Raw genomic sequence first — 27,500 nt, forward strand, 5'->3', positions numbered from 1 at the left:
GTTGCAATTTAAAACTGTTGTAGGTGTCGACACTATGATTAACATAAAATAAATCATTCGATTGATATTTGACGCGATATGGTGCTGCTTGATGGAGACGTTGACGGAACGTGGACGTTTAATTTCCGTAACGTTCCATGTGAATCGCACATAATGCAACAATTTCGACTGCCAATATGATTTACATTGTACATGATCAATATTGTCGTCTACGAGCTATCGGGCCTGATTCTGGAATACATTTCACGGTGGAAACGAAATAAACGTCACGCCATTGAACTACGTTTTACGAGTTAGTGAAGTGTCGAAGATAATAATGAGTTTTCAGGCAGAATGAGTACTTTTCAAATAAAAAATCATTAATGAAAATTAACTTCTTCGTATCAAACTGGTATTCAATGAGAGTGGAAAACTTTGTTTTCTTCATCTGATATAATAATCTCATACAAAAATTTCATCTGAAGATAATTTGATATTATAATGATAAGTTTAGTGGGAAACTAATCTCGTATCCAGATGTCGATACCGTACCGTTGTCATCGCGGATACGTTTCATTCCGTTTCCACCGTGAAGTGTATTCGAAGTGTATTCGAGAATCAGGCCCATCATATTTCGTGATATTGATCATAACATTGGCGCTGAATCTCAACCTGACACCCTGTGTGATGAAGCGAATTGAAACGTTTCATGCACGTTTGACGGGTTTGCCATCCCTAGATTCCGCGTTGACGGCATTGAGCTTCGTATTACGAAATGGAGGAGTGGGCATGACAATAAGGGTTTGCAGAAGAAATGAACACACTTTCAAAATAAAAACTATAAATGAAAATTATTTCTCCCAAATCAAATTAGTACTCTATGTAAATGAAAATCACTATTGATTGCAAGTAGTGAAAAATGTCATACAAAAATTGTGTCTAAAGATATTTTTATATTATAATGGTAAGTTTTGGTGAGAATATCTGAAAACTCATACAAAACAGTTTAAATTAGGATCACAACAACGTACTTGTAGTAGGTAAATAACGCCAAGAAAAAAATTTCATACAAATTTGAGCAATTTGAAACTGCCTTAGGGCTGACTAATCTGATAGAGAATAGTTGGTCTCATACAAACTAATGTCGTATCCAGATGTCGACACCATTCCGCCGTCAACCAGGGGTACGACTAAAACGTCAAATTCCTCATATTGCCAGTGTACCCAATATTGCTGCGGTTCACTGACATTTTGGTTCAATCAATTACTGTTGTTTACAACTCGGTCCGGTTATATAGTCGAATAGTGGCTGACTTTAAACTCCATGTTAAATGTGAACACCTCCATGTGAAACCGAAATATGAAAATCGCTCATGCAGTTAGAATAAAGCAGTGCATTTTTCGATTTCAATCCTCGTAAATGATATGTTGATAAACAAATGACGCCATATTGATTTTGATTTTGGGTAGCCTATATTCAATTGATGTCTAACCCCTGCCGTCAACGCGATTTGAGACAACGGTGACGTTTTGCTTACATGTCATATTTGCGTATGTTTAGATACTTCGAGCCGTGTCCATTCCGTAAAATTGTATTTTCGTTTAACTATTCAGCACAAATTGGTCTAAGAAACGCTCTTTGAAACGGTAAGTATTTGATAAAAATTGTTTTATAATAAACTTTCGAATTTCATATCTAGAATTAGAGTTTTCGATGCATATTTAAACGGCTGACGTGTACTTTGTTTAATGTTTCGACAACATATACAAAAAATACCGGTGTTGTCGATTGTTTGCAACTAAATCGTAACCGGAAAATGTAATATTATTCAAACATGATTGGGATTATAAGTTCAAATTTGATTTGTAGGTACAATTGTTGGTATTAATTATAACATAGAGAATGGATGGATACTATAGCTTGTTAATTATCTTTTTTGCTAAGACTGGATTTCAAATCATAAATAGAAAAATAAATTTGAGAGACTGTAGTTCACAAAATAATAGACAATTTTGACTTGTGTAAATTTTAGAAGCATTAGAAATAATTTTTGCATTTTTATGTTGTATTTTTTCCATTTTAGCAAACATGATTTCGGATGTCCAATTGGCCGTGTTCTGCAATGTTTTGGGAGTGTTCCTTTTCCTGCTAGTAGTTGGATTCCACTATATCAACGCTAATATGGGAAGGTGAGTGTAAAATGATTGTCTTTTTCAAATCTAGCGAATATTGGAATCGGAAGCTCAAAGAGAAAAATGGAATGGAATTTCTTTCAGTATTCATTTGTTTCATGATCATTCATTTTTATGATTAATATTTATTTCCTTTCTTGTTTCATACCTCATCGGCTTGATCAGAAATACGACTCTATCGAAGCACAAATGAAGGTACATTGGCTTCCAGTAGCGGCAGTATGCAGTCCATTTGGAACGTTTCATTTGAAAAACTTAGTTTGTAAGTACCCAAGTATGTGAAAAAAGAGAACATTTTATTGGTGAATCCAGGAAGAAAAAGATGGATTTTTATTCCGTTGGTTTATGATGACAAATATTCTATACAATTAGTCTGTTGAACGACGATATATGTTCCATTCAAACATACAGTTAAGAGTTACTTTAATTTCTATTGCAAAGGTGAATCATGGCGCCCTGTCTCCCTAATACTCAACCGGTTTTAAGTATAAATTCGCCTTCGTTGCGTTCTCTGCACTGCATGGAAAAGAGAAAAAAAATCACTTTGGTGCTATCAGATAAATTAGTGATATAGCAATAACGTTTCGATTTCAGTACGCACCTTTCTGACATGATACTGGCATCCAAGTTAATTACAGGCTCATTCCGTTCTGAACTTAACTTTGCGAGTTCTTCAAGTCTTCTCTGGATACTCGAAAAGTTTGGCCTTTCGATCGGTAGGGCATTCCAGCAGGATAACATCAGTCCATACCTGTGGAATAAATTGTCTCTTAAAAACAAGATTGTGAATATAATATCAATACGCACAGCTCCTCGCTACAACCCGAAGGCTTTTCCATGCGATAGTGTTTTTTGAGTTCAGCTATCAATTCACCGGTGGACAGCAGTGGGTAAGGATTTCCGCCCAAGGTACATATCTCGTACAGTAAGATACCGTATGACCACACATCACTTTGAGATGTATATATTTGGTGTGTTAATGATTCCAATGCGAGCCATTTGATGGGCAACTTTCCTCTCCCGGATTTACGGTACAAATTTTCTTGATAAACGTCTCTGCTTAACCTGAAAACGAGATTGTTAAAGGGTGTGAACGTGAGAATGTAAGCATTTGGGACAAAGCTCCGCGCGATAATATCACAGAAGAAGCACTTACCCAAAATCAGATATTCTAACTGTCCTGTTTGCACAAACTAACACGTTTCTAGCCGCTAAATCTCGATGAACGACTTTATTGTGCGCAAGGAATTCCTGCAGTATCATGTTTCAAAGATATGATTAAATATAAAACAATAATAAAGATATTTCCATTCCCACCATTCCAACAGCTATTTGTCTAGCGAATTCTATGAGTTGTTCGCTGGAGATTATATTTTCTATGACTTGCTCACTGTGATAACATATATTCTCCACTGCATTGGGTCTTTCTAGGACTATCTTTTTTTCGCTACATTCACAGCCGTTTATTTTGATGCTACATTCATTCTTCTCCATTTGGGTATGCTCCAGGATGTCTACTTTACATTTACATGCATTGGTACAAACATTACCGTTTTCCCCTGGAAGTGCGGTGACTTTTTCAGCCCCCGGTTCAAAACAACTGCTTTCTTTGTCCATTAGTGAATATAGTTCATTTTCGATAATATTGAGAGGTTCTGTGGATAGCTTCTCTGCAGTGTCATGTTCTGAAATATTTTTATATGTTAAAAGTTTCTTATCGTTTAAAGAGGATGTGTCAAAATTGAAAACATTTTCGGGTTTTTTGTTGCTTTCCAGAACTAATGGAGCCTTTCGCGCATCCGTTCCATCAGACATTGGCGAAGAGTGTTGCTTTGACATTTTTGTGGTTTGGTTTTTCTTCCGTTGCAATTTGTTCCATTCGCATCTAAAGAGTAGAAATTAATTGAAACAGTTTTGTTTGATTTCGTGTTTAAGGACATCAATTATCATAATTCATGTATTGAGATATACGTAGATTTAGCCTTGGATCATTTTTAGTGAAAATGAAAGACGACTTTCTTGAAGGGAATCTCCACGGAATCATGCAATAAAATCCGTACAAAAAAAATCAAATCCACTCTAGTGTCACAAAGTTTTGGGGGTTCAATCAAGGTTAAGTAAGGACAATGGAAATCAATCATTTGTTTTAGAAACCCCATAAGTCCATTCGACGCACTTGCGAGAAAACGGTAAAAATTGTTTTACCATAACTCCACCATATTATGCGCAGTTCAGACATTTCAAAGTTGAAACCATATTGTAACCGAAATATGGTGCATCATAAAACACACGGTCTTGAAACTATATCATTGCTAGTACCATTGGAAATAGAAAGTAGAAGGGTCTGAGCCTAGAGGCACGGACGGAAACTTGACGTAGGACTTCGAGAACAATTGCTTTCGAATTGAGTTCCTTCATTGCATTTTCGATATTGTCAACGTACTCAATGTTCTATTGTCAACGTACTCAATGTTATGATGGAAACGTGCATTGAACATGGTATGCTTAGATAACAACCTTTCTAACAAAATCTCCATCAACGTTTAACCCTTTAAACCAGGCTCTTATCGAAACATTGAGGATAATAAAGTGTCCCATATCCCATGTTATCTCCTCTCCTTTGATTCTGATAAGTTTTGCAATCAGCAAATGTGGAATAATTCTTTATATGCAACGACTCACCTTGTCCGTCACAAAAAAAAGTAAGGACGTATAAGAAAACCAGACTATGGAGTAGAGTAAAGCAGTTCACATTGATGGACGGCACTGTCACTAACTGTTCGTCTGAGTGAACCAGTTCTTCTGAACCATTCTTTTGATCTTTTGTTCAGCCGTATTAATACCGGCATCAAGAACAACATAGAATGTTAGCTGGAACCCAACAGACAGGCGGCTTCACAGCTATCCATGTCCTGGCAAGATAGGACATTTTAAAGTTTGTGTGGATTTTTTTTTGACGTAGGACTACGTCTAACCTTTCAATATAGGGGCCCATTTCAATATTTCAATGTAAAAAGTGTTCAGTTTTTGAACGTTAATACCTCTTCAATTATTTGATGGATTTTGATTCCAAATACATGAATTGATAGGAAATATCCTCAGCAATTTTTTATATGCTCTACATTTAGATTTTTCAGTTAATGTAAAGCTCAAATTGATGAAAATTGGAAGAAAGAAATCCCTAGATTCCCATACATTTTGTCTGCGCTAACGCAAAGTTATTACAAACTTTTAAATTTAATTCAACTTGACCTGTTTGTATGGCTGTAGGGTTGTTCAATTTTTCACCATCCTTTTTGACTAATTGATCTGAAATCAGACACACTTTCATCTCTGCTGTCATCATAATACTGCGTATTCCATTATCTTGAAAAATCCAATTTGGTCGCCGCTATAAAATTACCTTGGTATGGTCCTACGTCTCTCCGGTTATGTCCCCGACATTACCCGCCCGTCTTTTTAATTACTGGGAAAGAAAAGATGCTTCTCCTTTAAAACACGCAAATTGTATGTAGAAATATGTTTCCCGCCCGACAATGCTGTGTGTAATGGTTTGATTCGCGTAACTTTTCTTATTTTATGTTTGAACTCAATCTAGTTTCCATCAAAGATCATTTTTAATAATAATTCTACCAGAGAAGAAATACCGTAATGATATTTTTAAAATTTCACTAACGATCTAAAAAAATGGATTGAAAGCAACGAAAAAAACATTTTTCTATTTGATTATTTGAAAATTATTTGTTTACTCAATTCATTGTCACAGCTTCTTCTGTTATTTTTCTGAAAGCATCTAAATATTACACATGAATTGAGGGAGGACCCAGGTCTGGAAAATCGAAAAAATCCAATTTTTGTTTTTTGCATTTTTGGGAAGCTTATGTCCTCAGAAATACTGTCCTGAAAGGATTATTCGATATTTGATTTCGTTGGAAAGTTACAGCCAGAAGTATGAAGTTACCTCAAGGGATATAGTATTGCTGTACGAAATTTGAAACGCGTTTTTCTCAACCCTTTTTTTTTCAACGGGTGGTATCGATATCTCAGGATCTACTTGACCGATTTGGCTGAAATTTGTAAAAATGGTCTATCTAAAGCGTTACATAGCCGTTTTTTGATATCTCATTTGTTCGATTTTTTATGAGCTTCCAAACAGCGATTTTTAATAAAAAAATAACGCATTTTTAACAAAAATGAACGCCATTTTGGCAATTTTTCAAATTTTCAAAAAAACATATGTAACGCTTTAGGTATTGTCCTAAAGTTTCAAAATACTCAATGGAATTTGTTCTACGATACCCCGTTGCTTCAGAGCCAATTCCACCAGCAAGGTAACGATTTTCAGACAGCATCTACACATCCAGCTGTCAACAGCGTAAGATTCAGACAGCATCTGCGCATCCAGCTGTCAACAGCGTAATAATCATTATTCGTACACTCAAAAAATGGAAAATACGTCTTCAAATATACCCTAAACAATAACCAAAATACCCAAACACTTCAGTTCATTCCTAACATCTGAAAAAAAATCGCGATGCGATAGCGGCATCTTTACTGTTGATTTATTTTTGTTTCAGATAACCAGAAGGGCTGGAATCGTGCACGCTATGGCACAACATTTTTTTGAACCCTCTAATTTTATCAGCTTGAATAAATTATGAACTAATTATGAATATTTTTTTCTGTTCAATTTTTGTTTTATTGTTGAATGGTTGATAGATTGTGTTATAATGGATAGTAAAAATTTTTTTTTTTTTCTAAGCTCGAAAAAACGTCCGAAATTTGTGCCTCTACACTAGAATACCCCCTTAAGGTGATTCAGATAATAAAAGATTTGGACAGACATACTGTACTTCCGTATCTGAAATTCATAGGGTTAGATTGAACAAGTTGCAAGTTGTCGTGTCTAACCGGAAGCATGCAAATGGGATTGTTATTGATAAGCATTTCACTCAAGAATATCGCGCATATACTCTCTCTCATGACGTAGACATTTGAGGGGTGATAACTGAAACTGGTCTGACGTGCGAAACTATCAGGAGCAAAGGAATTGAAAAGTTCAAGAAGCTGCCCTCGATGGAAGTCAAAGTTTGGGCTGTTGCCAACTCAGTAAAGTCTCCCATGGAGGGGAGAGCACGAAACTTACTTTGTCCGACTTGTTCTTGTACTCATTTTGAGTTATTTTCCGTCCGAAATTAGCTCTATCCTCCTCTGGCTTTCGTGGCAATAATTCATATGATATAAACTCACAAGACACATTGACTGGAAAGAATATGCCGACGCAAATACTCTAGCCATCAATGTCACATATAGTTTATCTCCTCTTCTTCTTTTTTGTTCTATGACAGCGCAGTTCGCGCTCAAACGAAACCCACCCCAAGTTCCACGATTCTACGAAGGGCTTCCAATCCATGGTGGGATAGCCAGTTGTCTAAGCTTTATGTAGACAAATCGAATGCATTTAAAACTTTTCGGAAACGAGGAACCATTGACAATTTTACGCAGCGCCCCCGGCAAACTATGAAAATGACGCCCTTGAAACATCACTTTCTTCGTTTTTCATTAGTTTTGAAATTGTGATATTTTAAGAAAACTACTTACTTCTACCAATGTTCACTTTGAGCAGTTTATTCGTATTTGGAAGGTTAGAAATATCATTCATTCTCGTGTCAAATCTTCGGATTTTGTGCTTTAGCTGAATCAAAATAATCCACAATTGCATCTATTGGGGTGGGGAATGAGTTCATAACGTTTTTATATTTCTTTTGTTTTATAACGATTTGTTTGCTGTTTGGCAAAGATAAGTATTCATTCGATAGAACTCTTTCTGCTCTACGTGTTGTATTTTTGAGTTATTTATTTTTTTATTAGTTTTGTGGCTTAGAAATTAAATGCCCAGGATGCATAAGTCAACATTTTCGACACCTGCTCTTCTTTGCTTTTCATCGTGGTCAAAAAGCTGCCGAAGCAGCCCGGGACATTTGCGACGTGTATGGAAAAGGTCTACAGCATGGAAGTGGTCTGCAAAGTTCAAAATGGTGACTTAGACGTCGATGACACGCCCCTTCTGAATTCGATGAAGAACGTCGCCAAACCGGTCGCCAAGAAGAACTTTTAAAGGAGAACGGTCGCCAAACCGATTGTGAATTAGGAGAAAAAATGAGCTCCGGCGAATATATAATTTATGAACTTTGAATATAATTATGGTTTTTCGTTTAAAAAAAGCTACGTTACGAACATTCTCTTTTGTCTCTAATTTTTAATCAATAGAAACTGTGTTCGCACGATGCGCGGTCTGTGCCATTTCTACTTTAGTGTAAACCAGACTAGCTGGTTCTTTCATCTCAGTACAAAAATGGCTCAGCTTGGTCACGGAGCGAGGGAGGAAGAATGAACGGTGTACCGTTTAAATCCGCACACACTCAATTTGCTCTAACTCTTAACCCGTTGGGTAAAATTAGTTAAAATTTTGCGTAGGCATAGTTTAATGTGTATTATTTACACTATGTGAGTTGATTTCATCAGGTACGCAAAAGTTTTCAAAATAGCGACGAAAGAACAGTGCATGCGTGAAAAAGTTTTGCATGAGTACATCGTGAATAAGCATCTGTCCCATTGTGTCATCGAAAAAAAAAGTTGGGAATCGCGAATTCCACGGTGCCTGGTATCATAAAATTGTTCGAAGAACGTCTGAATGTTGATCGGAAGCGAAGATCCGGAAAAAAGTCGTCAGGTCAACGAGAACGATCACAAACGCGTGGTTGCCTTTAAACGGAAACCGAACGCCTCAGTTCTACATGATGCTAAAAAGTTGCATGTGAGCAAGACTTTCGTGCAGAATACCAAAACTGGAGCTTGACTACGTTTGTTTAAGGTTCAGAAGTCCCCAAACCCAGACGAGAAACAGAATACGGTCGCAAGCACCATTAAGTACCATAAATGGACAGGTGTATTTGGAAGAGTGTCTCCAAAAGTGGCGTCATTCTCCCCTGAAGACTCACGACGGTCCGACGGTCCTCTGACCGGATTTGGCATCATGACCCTGAACGAAGGACGTATTAGAGCGATTGCACGGTATACGGCGATTGATGTCGATTTCGTGCCGAAAGATCTGAGCTCATATCATGAATTCATCTCTCTGTAGGTTGATCCTGAACCGTGTCTGTTTTTTTTTTGTTTACATCAATTCCTCTTGTTAAATGTGTGTTATGTTGCAGATGGATATGGATATGTTGCACATCACTTTTAATGCATCAGAAATACAAAAATGCGTTATGGAGGTATATAGATGATATTTTAAAATATTTTTGCGTTACGTACGGTACTACGGAGCTTTGCCTGCCCCTCAGCATGTTGTTCTTTGAGCACTTCCATAGTTCCTCATTGAGGGCTTACTATGTCATTTCAAAGCTTTCAATCGTGCATTGTGCGGAAAGTACAACAACCCGCCTATGGACTGTCGAACGAATATTCAATCCGAGAAATAAGTTAGACAGTGGCTAGATTCTTGAATTGAATTATTGGCCATGTTCATCCCGGGCTTCTGTGTTACATGTAGACCCATCTGTCAAAATTTTATATAAAACATAGTGATATGATCTTCATCCGGTATATAGCCTTACAACTTCCTGATGTCCACGATTTTCTTTATGTTGATCGGAGCTTTTATATCTGGATAAGTAGCTTCGACAGGGAAACTATTGTTCTGATTTTGATAGCAGGAGCTTCAAAAATTACCTCAAATAGTTCAATAGATTTCCCTCGCTGCAGTATTCCGTGATAAGCATCATCTCGTATACATTCTTAGTGTAGTGTCCTAAGATGCAGACTACGTAGGGATGCGGCCCAACAGACTTCATAACCTCTATCTCCCGCCGAAATTCCCTTATATCATCAAGACTTGGGCTTTCTAATAGATGAAAGAGCATCGTATTATTGTCACCATCCAGTGTATGCTCGAGTCTAGATTACCTTTCAACATTTTCACGGCTACCTTGGTATATACTCCAGGTGGTCGCACAAGTAACGCTTTACGCACCACGCCAAAGGCACCTTCGCCTAAAACATTCAGTAGCTTTACTTGGTCGAGACTGATTTCCATTTCGTCATTAATTGGGGCGATGTGGAGGTCGATTGGAAGTGCAATAGGCTCAAGAATTTCCTGGATGTTTTTCACTTTGATTTCAAAACCATTGCCCGGGTCCATCGGTGATTTTTGCTCCAGATCCTTGGTTGAAAAAAAAATCTATAAACGAATAAACTGTTTCAGCGCCTAATAATGAAACTTACCTTGAAGTAATCGAATCGTTGTTCGTATCTTTCGATTTTATTTTTACGTCTACATATGAGTGATATGAGGATTCTCATCACACCAATTATTAGGATTGGTGATAGAATAATGACCGCTAGTCTTCCTCCGTTCCAGTGGTCTTTTGAAAAGAAATAAATGAAATATCATGAATCAAGATGATGTTTACGGTATAATTTGGATCATCTCTATTTTCTCAAATGCAAATAAAATAAGTAAAAAAAACTTTCTAAGTTAAACGATTTCAAGCGTCGTATGCTCGTGAATTGGGCTGAGCAACAACTTGAAAATGATCCTGATTTTCATCGAAAAATTATCTTCAGCGATGAGGCCCATTTCTGGTTATTGGTCAGGCAGCAATCCACACGTACTCCATGAGTCACCATTGCATCCCGAAAAAAATACGGTTTGGTGCGGTTTATGGTCCGGCGGCGTCATTGGACCGCACTTTTTCCGTCATGATTCAAACCGACACGTTACTGTGAATGGGAATCGCAACCGCTCAATGATAACCGAATATTTTTGGCTGTTCTGGATGTTATGGACTCGGACAATATATGGTTTCAACAGGACGGCACCACGAGCCACACAGCGAATTTAACAATCGCTTTATTGAAAATCAGGTTTGGTGAGCGCGTTATCTCACAAAATGGCCCAGTCAGTTGGCCGCCTCGGTCGGACACTCTAAGTTTTTCAATTACCTGGGTGTATATTTTGATTCTAAATGTACCTGGGGAAGACACATTGCCTATCTGAAACAGAAATGCCAGCAAAGAATCAATTTTCTCCAAACAATAACCGGAACATGGTGGGGTGCCCATCCAGGAGACCTCATTAAGTCGATATTATCAGTGTTAGAATATGACAGTTTTTACTTCCGATCAGCTGCCAGGATTCATATTCTGAAGCAGGAGAGGATACAATATCGTTGCTTGCATATAGCCATGGAATGTTTGTATTCGACACCTACGATGAGTCTCGATGTCTTGGCAGGAGTATCCCCACTTACTCTTCGGTTCACAGAATTATCTTACAGATTTCTCATCCGTTGCAAGATCATCAATCCATTGGTGATTGATAACATCGAAAATCTATTTCAACTCACTCACTCCTCAGTCATGCTTTATGTCTTTATACCATGAGTACCTTACCCACGACGTGCACCCTTCACCAAGCATCTCCAACCAAGTTTACTTCCCATACTTTTGCAATTCGGCATTCAATTAAATTTCCAGTGCCTCGCTCAAACTCAAAGATCCTTGCTCCGTGTATGTCGCTGAGCTGGGTGCGATATACTATGCTCTAGGGATCATTGAAACACTGCCCATCGATAATTATTTTATTTTTTCAGACAGTCGCAGCTCATCTTATTTCTTAACAAGAATAAGACATCTATTGAGTGTTTTATCGAAAAATTATTCAAGATTACCTTAGCATGGGTTCCCTCTCATTGCTCGATTCTGGGGAAAGAAAAAGCGGACTCGCTAGCTAAGGTGGGCGCTTAAGAAAGCACACTTTTTGACAGGCAAATTGCTTGTAACGATTTTTTTCACATTCTTCGTCAGCATACACTCGTTAGTTGCTAGCGCATGTGGAGTGAAGATGAGTTCGGTCGTTGGTTATACTCGATTATCCCTAAGTTCTCAACGAGTGCATGGTTCAAGGGATTAAATGTAGGTCGTGATTTCATTCGCGTGATATCTCGGCTTATGTCCAATCACTACAACCTAAACGCGCATCTTTATCGCTAGGGGTCGCAGCAATCAATCTATGTGATTGTGGCGATGGCTACCACGACATCGAGCATCTTGTCAGGTCGTGTGTCCGGTTCTACGCTGTCCGCTTTCAGCTTTCCAGAGCATTGAGGGCACTAGGCAGACAATCGGATATCCCCTTCCGGGATATCTTAGGTAGCCGTGATTCTGATCTTCTGCTTCATCTGTACCTGTTCCCCAGAAACTCCGATGTCAACGTTTAATGATGTTTCCTCCGGATACAACGGATAATATCCCTCCTATCCGATCGATAAACTTTTGCTTAGTCGCGGCAATACATACACAGACTCTTTACAGATTTACGTGCCGAAGGTTGTGCAGGCCACCGATCATTCAACAAGAGCCAAAATTGTACCGCTCGTGACAACTTTACACGAGCTGAGGATTGACCCGCCCAGTGACCATTCTACCCTGGATTCCTCTAGTCAAAACGCACCACGATTGATATGGGGTACAGACCAGTGGGGTGTCGCTGATTAGTTGTCAGTTGCACCCCAATATTAAGTACCCCGTGTCGGACACACACGTACGTAGCAATGGAGACTGCAGCATCGCAAATAAGAAAATACAATGTAATACTAACCTCGAGCCAACCGCGAGTAATCGGTTACATATCACTAACATAGTCTTAAGGTAAGCATTGTCAAAATATTGAACTCCCGGTCCCGCCTCCATTTGAGCCTCAATAAAAATATATATTTTGGATAAAAAAAAGGCTTCTCTTCGAAAAATACAGACAACGAAAAGATGTTTAGATCGTAGAAATGAGATGTAACATAAATATAAATTGAAAATCATTAGTGACAAAACAACATACAAAGAGTTGAAGACAATGGCATGGCACTGTTTTCAGAATGTTTACATATCATCTCAGGTGTCATATATCATAACATTAATTGCATAATTATGAAATTTAGGCTACTTTTTCTTTTCGCATTCAAAGCACACATACATACCTGTTGTAGCGCGAGCAATGTTAACAGATTTGTACGGAGTTCCATGTTCATGATAAAAGACTGTTCTATTATTAGCATGGGCGGCAACTTGCACTTCGTACTGAACTCCATATACTGGAAAAGATTCTATTACTAAGCTTGTTGCGTTCTGAAGGTAAAAATTAATTAGTATCCCCAGTAACCAGGAAAGACAATAGTTCAGCTCACCCCGCTCACATTTCTTGATAGCGAGTTGGCTGATCTATTTTCTGCTGCAGGATTCAGGTCGTACATATTCACTGTGTAAGAATCCGGTGCGAAGCGTGGTGTGTCCCAGCTGATGTTGAAGCGATAATTACGTTCCGAAAGATGGACAAAACTTACACGTAAGTTCGCAATCATTTCAGGTGCTGAGGGATAAGTTAATTGAATATAACCACATGATACAGTTCACAATATAAGCAAAGAAAAATATATACGAGATCTCTTCTAAAAGTATCATGTATTTTGAATTTCCGTGGGTTACGCCTATTTCATTTTAAATTTTTGTTTTGTTTTGTGGCGTTATGTTGGTAATCATATCTCTCATTCACCCTGACAAGTTCGACCATTTTGAATGTTCAGTAATTTTTTGACAGCTGATTTATTTGCACGTGTTTTGGCTAGTCTTCGATTTTTCCTATTCCAATCCAGCAGCTCCCATTGGGATGATTGAGCTTTGGTATCCACGTCATAACCCTTGACTCGTCACCAGTTATTACCCTCTAGAGTGAATTTTGGTCGTCGCAGACAGAGTCCAACAGCTCCTTAATAATGTTAATGCGATATTGTATTCGGTTTAAAATTGAGTAGTTTTCGTACGAACTTCTCGGTGAACCAACAATTTCAAATGAGTTAAATTTCATGTGTATCCCTGTATAAATAGTTCCATACTTCTACTCATCCGGTCAAACACTAACAAGAAAAACTTTCGGCGTTCTTTTAAACTATTCATTTATTCATTGAGAATTGATGCAGATGCTACTTCAAAGAAACGTTTACCGAACCAGTGGCAGTCCTATGTCTACCTTGCGTTTATATCCAGTTTCCGGCTAAGGGTGGGTTTAGACTAGGGATATATTCATGTGAAGAAATATGATGAGATTTATAGAAATCGCATCAACCGTTTACACTAGCGTGAACTTCTATAATGAATATATTCATATCTTCGGTGAAGTTATTCACCAGAAGTAGAACTGCATCCAACTTTAGTGATTTCTCACCAGTGAGAAATTCACAAGCGTTTACATATGCTGAATTTATTCAAGTTATATATACCTCGAATAAGTGTATCATATTTATTCTCACCCGTTTACACATATTTTCACGTGAATAAATCCATCTATAGCTATAGATCTCCCTAATGTAAACCCGCCATAAGAGGATATAATCCGTGGGTTAAGATTGTGCCATCAATTTAGCTGTCATCGCCAAACTAATCGGTGAAATTATGACGACATTATGGCTTACGGTGCGACCGTTTGGTTGACAAGTGGGTTAGGGGAGCGGCCCCAGATTGAAAGTACCCACCAGGCGTCGACACTGCACCATTGTTAAGGCGAATGTCTAATTACAAGTCACAATCACCTCTAAGGCTGATGTCACATTAGGCGGATTCGCCGCCGCGGATTCCGCGAGTAAAACCGCAGCGGAGGATCTACAGTGTATTGTGAATGAGCCATGCCACACAGAGCGGGGCGGTTTTGGAAGCGAATTGATATCGAGAAATGTCGCCTAATGTGACATCAGCCAAAGAGCTCCCGCATACTACAGACTTTCTGTCAACCAACAGTTTGGTCGAGTCGGCCTTCTGGTGCAAAAATCGACCTAACGTAATCGGCGTAATGTGCGCACATGCATACCTCTCGGTACTGATTAAGAAGCCGACCAAACTATCGGCCGACAAATCAGTCAACAGTCTGCGGGGGCTCTAATATGACACTGTGTGGTGCCTCGGTATGTCGGATTAGTGGTAACTGTTAGGTTGGCAATGGATGTATGGAAAAAAATCATCATCGAATTTCAAAAACCGACCATGTACAATTCGTTTATTGGCCCAAAAAATTACCTGTGCAAAGCTCAGTTCAATCGGACATGATTTAGGGGTGCCTCAAAGTTTTGATTTTTTGGTCCTCGAAAATCTTCCAAGAGGGGAGTAAAGGAAATTTGGGAAATCGAAATTTTTTTTTTCGAAACCAAATGACATAAAAATGCATGGGCGTCGGTATCTGAGGTGGCATTGCGCATTTCGAAACGAGTAAGACCATGTTCTCACTGCAGTGGGGCGTCAACGTGGCGTGAGCGGGGCGTGTTCACTTCTCGTCACGATATTTCAATTCACTCACATTGCACCGTGCCAGCGGCGTGTTCTATGAAAATTGTCAATGTGTGTTTTTGAATGAAAGAATGAAAATTGGTTTATTTTTCAATATTCCAACATCGTTAAACGTATCCGGCTAAAACTCGGAGGGTGAGAAACGTAAAAAATAAAAAAAAACAAAAAAAAAGAATTATGTCACTCCTACAAACATATGCTAGAAGGAAGTGGAGAAGTGCAAATATCGCCAACGTGAAATGTTTCGTTTGCACGCCAGCCACACGTCATAACCATGCTCACGACACGTCAGCCTGCTGTGAGCACATCGGTAAAAACACACACGATTAACCGTGAGCGTCACACGCCCCGCCCAAGCCACGCTGACGCCCCGCTGCAGTAAGAACAAGGCCTAACTCTTTTCGAGAAAATTCGAACTCAAATCGAATTGGTTTTAGTATTATGTATCTTTTTCAAGTTAATACTTTCAGTGTACTAGATTCATGACAATGTTACCTATGGTGTCATCCCGAAAAACAAAATCCTTTTGGGACATAGCCTGAGAGGCACGGTTTGGACAAAAATTATTGTCGAATTTAAAGAACCGTCCATGTATGTTTTGTTTACTGGCCCAAAAAAATGACCTGTGCGAAGTTTCATCTCAATCGGACATAATTTAAGGGTGCCTCAAAGCATTCCAAGTTAATTTTTGGCCAAATTTTTTTTCGAGATAACATCAGATCTCGATGCATTTTTAAGTCATTTGGCATCGAAAAAAATAATTTCGATTTCCCAAATTTCCTTTACTTCCCCCTTGGATGATTTTCGAGGATCAAAAAATCAGAACTTTGAGGGCTTTGAGGCACCCCTAAATCATGTCCGATTCAGCTGAAATTTTGCACAGGTCATTTTTTTGGGCCAATGAACAAAATGTACATAGTCGGTTTTTGAAATTTGACGTGGCCATTTTGGCTGCCACCCTAGTAACTGTACACTCTGTCCAACTTCTATAAGACCAGGTGATGATCTTGCTGCTTTGTGTCATTGTAAACAAACAATGATTCAATTTATATTCTAGTGTGTAAGTATTGGTGACCACTATACACTGCATGATTTTCATATGTGTGTATGCAAGCGCTGAGCGTAAACGAATGTTTTCGTATTTTTCAACTGTCAAGTTTAAGTTTAAGTATAAGACCAGTTACATTTTCCGTTGTTGTAGTTGTTTTGATCAATCAATCTTGAAAATGCTGAAGGAAAAAGTGCTCACGGAGAGAGAAGAAAGACAAATCGATGCATTTCATCAAGAAAATGTTGATATCAGAAAAATTGCTCGTCGGATTGGGCGATCCCATCCAGTTGTGCTCAATTATTTGGCGAGTCTTCAAGGATATGGTAAGAGGGAGAAAGCTCCACGTAAATCGAAGCTCTCTAACCGGGATAAGCGGGAAATAGTTAGTACAGCTTCGAATACCTCAAAATCGCTTATGCAAATAAAGCTCCTCATCTTACACCATCTCACATCGGAAGACGTCTGAGTTTTGCCAAAACTCACAAGAACTGACAGTGGGTCAAGGTATGTTGTGACAAAAAATATTTCCAAAAGAATACATGTTGCTATATACCATAACGAAAAGTTGTTCAATGTAGAGGTTATCCTCACAGACGAAAAAAAAATTCAATTTGGATGGTCTTCATAGTTTCAACGGGTAATGGCATGATACGGAAAAAGGAACAGTATTTTTCAACCCTGAATTTTGGTGGAGACTCGTCCATGGTTTGGGCGGGATTCTGTGCAACCGGAAAGCTCAAGATAGCTTTAACATCATGCAAGGATTACGTACATGTTCTGGAATCTTCTCTCCTACAGTTTTTGCGTGGATATCGTTACTAAACATTCACATTCCAGCAAAACAATGCTACTATTCATACCAGCAAGTAAATTAAGCAATGGATTAGAGATCGAGAACCTAATTTTTTAGACTGGCCGGCTCGCTCTCCAGACTTGAATCCTGTTCAAAATCTTAGGGGGGGATTGTACGCAGAATCTACACTGAGGGAAAACGGTACACCACGATTGAAGAGCTCAGGGTCGCAATTTCCGAAAAATGGAAAAATATCGAGAAATCCGATCAGCAGAATTTGGTAAACAGTATTCCAACACGAATTTAGTCTTAGTAATCTTATAGAAACTGGACAGCATAAACAAACAACTTGAACGAAATTGACGATAAATATACTTTATTCTAAGTATTCAACAATGTATGTATGAATGAATGTATCTTGTTGAAATTCTAACTGTTCGTGTTGCAACGCAATAGAATCAGGGTGGTCTTATAGAAGTTGGACAGAGTGTATATGGGTACCCTAAGCTTGGATATAACCCACTTCTTGTTTTCACACCAAATTTTATACAGATTCTTTGATCCATTTTTCGGGACTGAAATCGAAGACAAAGCAAAACAGTTGTCAAAAAATTACTGAACATTCCAAATGGCCGAAGTTGCCAGCATAAGTGATCTCACTTATGAGCACCAACCAACGTAACAAAAAATCGAAAATCGAATATACAGAACATTTTTGGAACATATCTCGTATGTATCTCATAAGAACGATCAACATTTTCCTTACCACACATTTTGCTGCTGTTGTGAAAATCATTGCAACTTGGAGTCTCAAATGTGTGCCAATGCAGTTTGCTTTCGCGATATGGATTTTTGGAATTCTTCGCGCGAACACCAATAACATATTCCGAGTCCAAACTGAGCGAACTAATGGTGTATCGATATAACTCTTGTGGCTGTAATTGTAAAAATGTTTACAGAAATTCAATTTAACTCAAACTTTTGATTACATACCTGTTGAACATTGATGGGTTCTAGATGGAAATCCGGATAACTACTGGAGTAACATAAAATCTCATAATGACAGGTCTTGTCTAGAAAAAAAATATTGGGTGTTGTTTAATTTTTCGTTCTCCTAAAACAGTTTTGTGAATTGAAATTCGTTTAATTTGTTTTATAATGGGTATCATCAAATGCTGACATCAATGTGCTGACTAGCTACTACTTTTTGAATTCTTTCTGGAAGCATTTAAATTTCCCGTCAAAAAAACTACACATTTTTGAGGGCTATCCAATAATTGATCCATTCATAGCTTTTTCCTTTAAATCGATCGAATTGAAACAAGAGATTATCAGAGAGGCCAGTTTCTGCTAAAATAGTATTGCATTGTCTGTCGAGCATTGTATATTGCTAAAACACTTTTTCGTACCTCAGCTTGTCTCTGATCCTGTTTCCTCCAATGTTTGGCCCAAACGCATTGATTGTAAACAAATGAAAAGTGATTTGAGTAGTTTTTTTTTGAGATTCCGACACGTAATTTTTGTATCGCATGTTGTTCCATTTAGCCAACATCTAGCCACACTCTTTTCATCAATACAACATGATGGGACAATCCTACCCTAATGCATAATTGACGTCTCGAGCCGAGTCGTCTGCTATCAACTTCAGTCAACTGTTAACGGATCGATGTGACTTACCATTCAGTGTTGTCTCAGTGGAATCCTACTTTCCCACTTTCCTACTAATCCTACTAACCTGTCTTTGCAGAATGGTGAAAATTTCTATCGTAACTCAATGCCCAAAAATTATATAAAAGAACTTTGATTCATTTCACCAATAAAGAAAAAATCGTGCAAAGAAAGTTTAACAATATCGATACGAAAAGTGATATGTAACATTGAATTTCAAATTGAAAATTTCTGATGAAATTTAAAACTTGTTTTAAAATTTTGTGCAATTCTACTCAATAAATACGAATGACAAGATTCAGGAGAAGTCTCAAGCAAAAGAAGAAAATGATCAATGCAAAGAAATTTCGAATAAAATATGTAGGAAATACCTTTTATAAAGCTGCGAATTTAAGAAAAAACTATTTAAGTATATTGTATTTTCGACCTTCTCGACGTTCTCTAAAACAGTATTTCCAGTAAAAATATAAAAAAATGAAAAAAAAGTAATTTTAATTAATATAAAATCCAACTTACCCGCTGCAGGTTTCCATGAAACAAGGGCGTCCAACAGAGCGACGTTTTTCTGGTTCGTAGAATAATTTCCAACTTCTACCTCTGTTATTTCCCCAGGTGTGTAATCTTGCGGAAGCGTTTTGAATTGCTGATTCTTGTCTACGTAAATATATTCTCGATTTGAGCTGAGCACGGTTGCGGTAAGGTTATAGAGTTTATTTGGGCTGAGATTTTCGATTTTCACAATCGATGTATTGCTCTGCAATTAAAACAGGATTATATTAATAACATCATACCATAAACCACAAATATATTTTCTTAGGCTAGTTAGCTCGATAATCTGAAAATCTGAGACGAACCAGCCCAGGAGGCTGAAAGTCTCAAAAATAAAGAAAAAAAAAAAAAAAAAAAAAAAAAAAGATAATCTGAAAATGTGAATGTGAACGACGTGCTTCGTCCGCTTTTTTCTTCAAATGGAAAAACAAAAGTAGCGAATGCCGTAAATGCTCTTTATTTGGAACGAAACTCGACATTTTTAATACGCTGAACATCCAGGACACTTGGTTTTGAAATGAAGGTTTTGTACGAGTGCCGAAACACACAATTACATTATTGCGATCGCAATCGTAGCTAACCATCGTGTATGATGTCGTACCCAAACGCGTGCGTCCGAGGATCTAAATAGTGCCTTTGCTGTGGCAAATTGTTATTCTTGTTCAACATAGAGGACATTCCAAGAATGGGTGTGAAAAAAAACCTTTAAAGTTAGAGTCTTTATAATACAAACAAGATATTTTTTCATCCCATTCATTTATTTAGGATCATTAGCATTTTAGATGTAACAGAGCCAGATTTAATCGTGTACATGTTTTATCGTATCTATGAATTGTAAATTAAACAGTAGCCATTTAAGCGTAAGATTAATCATCCTATTCTTCCATTGTTGATACGATCATTGTTGTGTTATTAATAACACATGGAAAAGCAAACTTCCATTGAAGAACAGCCGATGGAGCAATCGTATGCTCAGCATGTGATGATCCACAATTCAGATTAGTGTTTCTACAGGTTGTAATTTAAGTTGCTAGAGAGGAATGCGACTCATGACCAGCTTACGCATTATTCTCACGAGTACAAGAAAGAAGCATGAATCAAGCTTTCATGAACCACACAAGCTACACAAACTTGAAGCGTTAATTATTAAATTTCATTTTGATTTAACATCCAAAGTGATAGTTTTGAATAGTTGAAATTTAAGTAAAGTTGTTGATGTTATTTAAATACTTTGAACAAGTGGTTCTCACCCTCATTTGACTATTTATCTGTAATTTTTATATCATTTACGCTAATTTTATCAATAATATAAAAAACTACCAGACAATTCTTGATCAAGTTTTTTTACACTATTGGCAGAAAATGTGTTACTCTATCACATAGAACAGATATGAGGGGCTAAGAAGGAAAGGTGGAAGGAAGGTGTCGATTGGTTCTACAGCAATTGATCGATTTATCTTTATCGACTTTTTCTTCAGTTTATAACTCAACTGCAAAAACGTTCCAATTTGAGTTTGCTATAAAATCCGATAGATGAGGTTCTGACCTATGTTCCACATTGTCAAATCGACGAGAGAGAGAGAGAGAGAGAGAGAGATAAGAGAGAGAGAGAGATAATAGAGAGAGAGAGAGAAGAGAGAGGAGAGAGAGAAGAGAGAGCGAGAGAGAGAGAGAGAGAGAGAGAGAGAGAAGAGAGAGAAGAGATATATATATATATATATAGAGAGAGAGAGAGAGACAGAGAGAGGGAAGAGAGAGAGAGAGAGACAGAGAGAGGGAAGAGAGAGAAGAGAGAGAGAGTCGATGTAGAGAAATCGAATCGAAAAAAAATGGGGATCAACACTAGGGTAGGAGCCTGTCCGTTGGTCTCAAATGTTCCTATCTCACGCCTCCACGAAGATCATATGACGACAATTTTAGATCGGGCGTGAACTGGAAACACACACCTGGTCTTGGCTCCGAGAACGGGTGTCGAAAGTGGCTAAGTGAGGGGGTGCGAGCCAGTCAGAGCGCTATATCTCTCCCGGGAAAGGCCTCCCGGGTCATTGGAGGTTTAGGGGTGCGTCTGTCTCCATGTTAGGGGCGGCGCCCCGAAAAGGTTCCTCTGACAAGGTGGGACTCTAATATACCTTGCCAATCCGCTGTCTCCCGGGCAAAGGAGTTACACCCATGAAATGGAGTTACGATCGAGAAGAAAATTGAGAATGCGATCACCCGTGGAGGGTCCCCGAACTGAAGCTGGTCCTGGAACGGGCGTAAGAGCGAGTAGCCAGCGGCTGGAGGGCGAGGTGCAAGAGCGGGTCACCAGCCGGGTTCAACCCGAAGAGCTACCGCCACACGGAAACAGCAGCCATCGACATCACCCAAGAAACGCTGCGCCTACGAGACGTGTTGCGACCGCCAGACGACAGTCGTCCACACTTGTGGGTACTACTAGGTGCCGGATCATGTGGACACACGAAATGAATGAATATTACATCTGCACTGCTTTGGAGACGGACATGAGTGGTCGCCCTCGAATACTAACAATGTTCGAGGAAGTGTATCCAGAGTTCGTCGGGAGGCTTGATCAGAACGCGATGAACGCGAGGCGTAGTACGGTAGTACGCAACAACATGCTCTCCCAAACGCAAGTCGATGAGATCAAGCAGCAGGTGCAGAGAGAACTAAGCTGCAGAACAAACAGAGCAAGCGATGTGTCGAGACGAAGTTCAGTACGGCTGAGCAATTCATTCGCGAGTGGGGCACGCGAATCAGCACCAGTGGAGGCCACAGTACAACAACCCCCTGAGCCGGAAGACCTACAGCCAGATCAACAACTACTACGCGATCTGGTCTTCCACTACGACGAGGCGATTCCACAGTTCCGCGACACAGACCCATTGTCGCGCCCCAGCATCCCGAAGTTGCAGCATTCCCGCAGGCTGACAAGTGCAGTAAAGCTCATGAACGAGAACGTTCTTCCGCTGCACTTGGTTGATGCTGAGAACATGGAGGAGCTGCAACTGAAAGTTTACTGTGCTGCTGTGGCGACCGCCAAATGTTTAGGATACCGTATTAGGCCAAGAGGCGGACTGCTCCAACATCTCCGTGAAAGGCGTGAGCCTCCATGGCGAAGGAGATTGGAGCAACGGATTCTAAACAAGCGCGCCGCAATTGGAAGACTGATGGCGTACAAAAGAGGCAGCAGATCGGCGAAATTATGTCGCCAAGTTGCTGTGATCGTGCGGCCTACTGAACTTCGCCAGCTGGGAGCTCACCAGCTGACGAAAAAACTCTACACGCTGGTACAGCAATTGAGCGTCCTAACTAAACGGCTGAAACGTTACGAAAGGCGTTCTACGACCACATTAGCGACGAGAAGCCCGACTACCGCGAAGGTTTGCCAGATATTAGCGATGTGACGAACTTCTGGGCTGGTATTTGTACAATTTGTACAGTACAACATCGCGAATGGCAAATGTGGTTAAGACGGGAGGAGGAGAGTTGTGGTGAAATTGGGGAGATGCCAGATAATCCCAGATCATCTACGCTCCGATTCTATTCCGCCGATGTTTTCGACAGAATATGGGAAAGTTAGATCTGATAAAATGTTCTTTACTGACGGTTCATGCATAAACGGGTCCACTGGCTTCGGCATCTTCAATGAAAATTCCAGTGCCTCTTTCAAACTCAAAGATCCTTGTTCCGTGTATGTCGCTGAACTGGGTGCGATATATTACGCATTAGGGATCATTGAAACATTGCCCATCGACCACTATTTTATTTTTTCAGACAGTCTCAGCTCAATAGAGGCAATCCGCTCAATGAAAGTTGATAAACGCTCATCTTATTTCCTAACAAGAATAAGACATCTATTGAGTGTTTTGGTCGAAAAATTATTCAAGATTACCTTAGCATGGGTTCCCTCTCAGCTCTCTAGAGCACTGAGAGCAAAAGGCAGACAATCGGATATCCCCGTCCGGGATATCTTAGGTAGCCGTGATCCTGATTGTCGTAACGTGAATAACGCCGACATTCGGTAAAACGGACAGAGTCCGATCTGAGCGAGAGTGAAGTGAAAAAGAGATAGATAGAAGACAGACGTGTATAAAAAGGAACAGGAATAATATACGTTGATGACTTTTGTGTGAACTACTAACCAAACAGTTTTATTTCGTCAGTACCCGTGAGAAACCCCGTTTATTTCAGTGGCGACGTTGGTGAAAATATAGTTAAATTCAGTGAAGAATTCGAATCGCGTGTGAATTCTAGTGAAAATCTTATTGTAGAAGAGTTGCTTAACTGGCCATTGGTGAACCATCACGCTGTGCAGGAGCAGTTTTTTTTTTCACGGCAGAAAAGTGGCGTGGTGAATTCCTTTTGTTCTGCTGATAGTAGTTTCTATACCTTTTGGCAGAGCGTTTCGCTACCTTTTTTCCGTAAAATCAGCATTTTGTTCATCATAAACGAAACGAAAACGAGCAAATACATATAGGCACAAAAAAGAAAAAAAAAAATATATATATATATATATATTTCGACAACTGTATGTAGTTTTTGTGCATGTGGCCATTTTGTTAAGCTGATTTCTTTTGTGGGGTTGGTAGTTATTCATTCCCTTTTGTTTTGCAGTGTATAAGAAAAAAAAGAAAAAGAAGAAAGAGTGGTGCTTATTCTGCCTTCCATTGCTCCAGTTTTAGCTGTGATTTTAAAGTGATATACAGTACGGGTTACACCAGGTTACACCGACAGTTTGTACGAAGCAAAAAAGTGGCCATCTTCTTCGTAAAGAGTGCATGCCGGAAGGTGAATGACCGGGTGACTGACCTGGTACAATATTGGATAGCTGAATACTGGGGACCGGCATTAATCACGTTTGCTGTTGCTGTGTTGCTGGCTGCGTGCTGCGTGCTCTGTTTTGGTTATACAAAATGCCTTTATCAACGAATGCTGAACCTTTTCTTCCGGGTAATATTCCTTTCACCCAATATTTGGAACAGTTAGAATGGATGTTTAAACATAATAAATTTGCTGCCGATGATTATAAATCGTCCTTTCTTGCTGTGTGTGGAACGGAAGTTTACTCACAACTGAAGCTTTTATTTCCTGGTCGCAATTTCAATGATGCTGACCTTACATATAAAGATATTACTGACACGCTTAAAAAACATTATGATAAGGCCGATTCCGATGTAATCCATAGTTTCAAATTTTGGACTAGACGACAAGCTCAACATGAAAAAGCTGTAGATTTTGTACTCGATGTGAAAAATTTAGCTGAACAATGCAATTTTGGTGCCTTTAAGGAAAGAGCAATTCGTGATGTATTAGTCATTGGAACTTATGTTCGTAATCTCCAAAACCGTTTATTTGATGAGGAAGATCTTACGGATAGTAAAGCAGAAAAGATTATTGTAAACAAAGAAATTGCTTCTGACAGAACAAGTTTGGACGGCGCCAGTGGTTGTATGGTTAGCGTAACAGCCTCACAATCCGATCGGCCTGGGTTCAATCCCAGCTGGCGTCGTTGGGATTTTCTGAGGCGAAAAATCTCTGGTTACGTCTTCCTTCGGAGCGGAAGTAAAAGAAGTTGGCCCGGCTCATGAGTTGTTGAGTCTGATAGGTAGGAACAGGTGGAGTCGCCTCCCTGATGTCGGTGATTGGCACTAAAGTGGCGGAAATAGGCCGACGAAAAATAAGCGAAGATAAAAAAAAAAAAAGAACAAGTTTGTTGAAAAGAGATGATGAGCCTAGATCAGGGGTTATTGCGAGACTTGGGCGTAAGCCGACTCGTTCTCCGGTTAGATCAGATTTTAGAAAAAGAAGTAGGAGTGATAGCAGAAATTTTTCATCCCGTTACAGAAATAACAAGTATGACAATAATGGTAGCCCTTCAAAACCTTTTGTTTGTACATATTGCCATAAAGAAGGGCATCAAAAAAGATTTTGCTATCGGTTGAAAAATAGAAGCCCGCGTAAAGGTGAATATAAAACCAAATCTAATGTACATTTTGTTGATTCCGCTAAACCCTCAGCTTCTGACTCTTCTGGTCTTTTCAAACACCTCAAAGCAGAGCTAAACGCACCAAAACAAAATAGTGATGATGAAATAAATGTTGAGTTAGAGATAGAAGGATTTTGCTAATTTGGTGGAATCTTCAGATTGCAACAAAAGACTTGTAGTTATTGATGGGAAACGATTACAAATTTTGGGAAAAGTTAATGTTTCGGTGCAGCTCCACGGAAAAACACGGCGGCTTTACCTGATTGTACTTCGATGCGAAAATGAATTTGTACCTCTCATGGGACGGACCTGGCTGGACATGTTTTTTGGAGACTGGAGAAAAGCTTTTTCACGGCAGATGGTGTCATCGGAACGCATCAACTCACTGCGGCAAGAGGATATCGTGCAGGATATAAAGAGTTTCGCTTGGTGGAAAGGTGGTGTCAGCACATAAAAGACAATTGAAACTATCGGACTCTCGCCGAAAAACGTCTGTTCGTTTTGTTTTTCATGGAGAGAGCGCGGCACAACCACCAGTGCAGGATGTCGACAACAACACAAGCGATAACAATACGAACAATGCAAGCAAGAATAACATTGCAGCACAGGATTTTGAAGGTTGCAATTTGGTGGTGACCAACAACAGAGCCGAGAAAAGGAGGAGAGAAGATGACGAAGAAGAGGATGGTTTGTATTCTCGTTCCGAGCCGGAGTTCTACGGTTTCGCGGCTGATTCGTTTATCTTTCGAGGCGATGCAGCCTTCGATGAGTCTGAACCAGCGGTACAAAATGCACCAAGAAGATCTACGCGAGCGAAGAAGAAGAAATGCAAAGTTGATTTTCTATACTATTGAACTTAGTTTTCGAATTTTTAATATTTTATTTACCCTTTTATTTTCTTTGTTGAATTTAGTAGCATGATGAAGTTAATATGCATTCAAATTTCTAGCAATACAAATATGGTTTGATGAATTTATTTTTCATTCAATTTTCTAAGAATACAAGTTTTCAATTGATAGTAAATTCTTTTATAGGGTAAAGGAGTTGTCGTAACGTGAATAACGCCGACATTCGGTAAAACGGACAGAGTCCGATCTGAGCGAGAGTGAAGTGAAAAAGAGATAGATAGAAGACAGACATGTATAAAAAGGAACAGGAATAATATACGTTGATGACTTTTGTGTGAACTACTAACCAAACAGTTTTATTTCGTCAGTACCCGTGAGAAACCCCGTTTATTTCACTGATCTTTCTGTTCCTCAGAAACGCCGATATCAACGTTTAATGATGTTTCCTTCGTTGTGTCCCTGTTTCATATGCCTCCTATCCGATCTATAAACTTTTACTTAGTCGCGGTAATACATACACACACTCTTTACAGATACACGGGCCAAAGGTTGTGCAGTCCACTGATCATTCAACAAGAGCCAAAGGTTGTACCGCTCATGACAACTCTACACGAGATGATGTTTGCGCCGGCTAGTGATCATTCTATCCTGGATTCCTCGAGTCGAGAAGACGCACCACGCTAGATATGGGGTACAGAATAGGAGGGCGTTGCTAATTTATGGTCAGCTGCATCCCAATAGGAAGTATCCCGTGTCGGACACAGGTACAGGGCATTGGAGACAGTAACATCACAATTACGAAAACACTTGTAATACTAACCTCGAGCCAACTGGGAGTAATCGGTTACATATTACTAACATAGTTATAAGGCAAACATTGTCGAAATATTGAACTCCCGGCCCCGTCAGGTTGACGCCATATGAGCCTTGATAAAAATATATATTTTGGATAAAAAAAAGGTGCTACGTGACCCACACAACCTCCCTGAATTCGCCACCCGTGGCGTCACATTCCTCCTCCCGAAAGACAGCAACACATTG

At 39.2% G+C, this 27,500-nt stretch overlaps 3 protein-coding genes across 13 annotated transcripts in view; 2 read left to right on the plus strand and 1 right to left on the minus strand.

Moving 5' to 3' along the window:
* Positions 1 to 1,468: 1,468 nt before the first annotated feature.
* On the plus strand, positions 1,469 to 2,493 carry LOC129771420 (dolichyl-diphosphooligosaccharide--protein glycosyltransferase subunit 4). Its single transcript, XM_055775041.1, has 3 exons — positions 1,469 to 1,626; positions 2,064 to 2,169; positions 2,338 to 2,493. The coding sequence occupies exons 2-3, from the start codon at positions 2,069 to 2,071 to the stop codon at positions 2,363 to 2,365; spliced, it is 129 nt and encodes a 42-aa protein (XP_055631016.1). The 5' UTR covers positions 1,469 to 1,626; positions 2,064 to 2,068; the 3' UTR covers positions 2,366 to 2,493.
* Positions 2,309 to 27,500, minus strand: part of LOC129771416 (tyrosine-protein kinase receptor torso-like) — a 69,255-nt gene continuing 44,063 nt past the window's right edge. For 8 of the 11 annotated variants that reach the window (XM_055775029.1, XM_055775031.1, XM_055775030.1 and 5 more), the window contains 13 exons: positions 19,593 to 19,830; positions 18,402 to 18,481; positions 18,175 to 18,343; positions 13,419 to 13,600; positions 13,212 to 13,359; positions 10,462 to 10,601; positions 10,144 to 10,399; positions 9,910 to 10,081; positions 3,490 to 4,057; positions 3,329 to 3,423; positions 2,980 to 3,237; positions 2,774 to 2,923; positions 2,311 to 2,722 (listed from right to left, as the gene is read on the minus strand). In XM_055775029.1, the coding sequence (XP_055631004.1) occupies positions 2,644 to 2,722; positions 2,774 to 2,923; positions 2,980 to 3,237; positions 3,329 to 3,423; positions 3,490 to 4,057; positions 9,910 to 10,081; positions 10,144 to 10,399; positions 10,462 to 10,601; positions 13,212 to 13,359; positions 13,419 to 13,600; positions 18,175 to 18,343; positions 18,402 to 18,481; positions 19,593 to 19,830 (2,535 nt within the window). In that variant the 3' untranslated portion in view covers positions 2,311 to 2,643. Of the gene's footprint in view, positions 2,723 to 2,773; positions 2,924 to 2,979; positions 3,238 to 3,328; positions 3,424 to 3,489; positions 4,058 to 9,909; positions 10,082 to 10,143; positions 10,400 to 10,461; positions 10,602 to 13,211; positions 13,360 to 13,418; positions 13,601 to 18,174; positions 18,344 to 18,401; positions 18,482 to 19,592; positions 19,831 to 27,500 lie in introns of all 11 variants that reach the window. The other 3 variants (XM_055775036.1, XM_055775035.1, XM_055775034.1) reach the window with 3 other exon arrangements.
* LOC129771418 (uncharacterized) lies at positions 21,340 to 26,793 on the plus strand. The gene is made up of 2 exons (XM_055775038.1): positions 21,340 to 25,588; positions 25,682 to 26,793. Exon 1 carries the CDS (start codon positions 21,800 to 21,802, stop codon positions 23,027 to 23,029), a length of 1,230 nt encoding a protein of 409 aa, XP_055631013.1. The 5' UTR covers positions 21,340 to 21,799; the 3' UTR covers positions 23,030 to 25,588; positions 25,682 to 26,793.

This window comes from Toxorhynchites rutilus, chromosome 2 (assembly GCF_029784135.1).
Source record: "Toxorhynchites rutilus septentrionalis strain SRP chromosome 2, ASM2978413v1, whole genome shotgun sequence".
Lineage (NCBI taxonomy): Eukaryota > Metazoa > Arthropoda > Insecta > Diptera > Culicidae > Toxorhynchites > Toxorhynchites rutilus.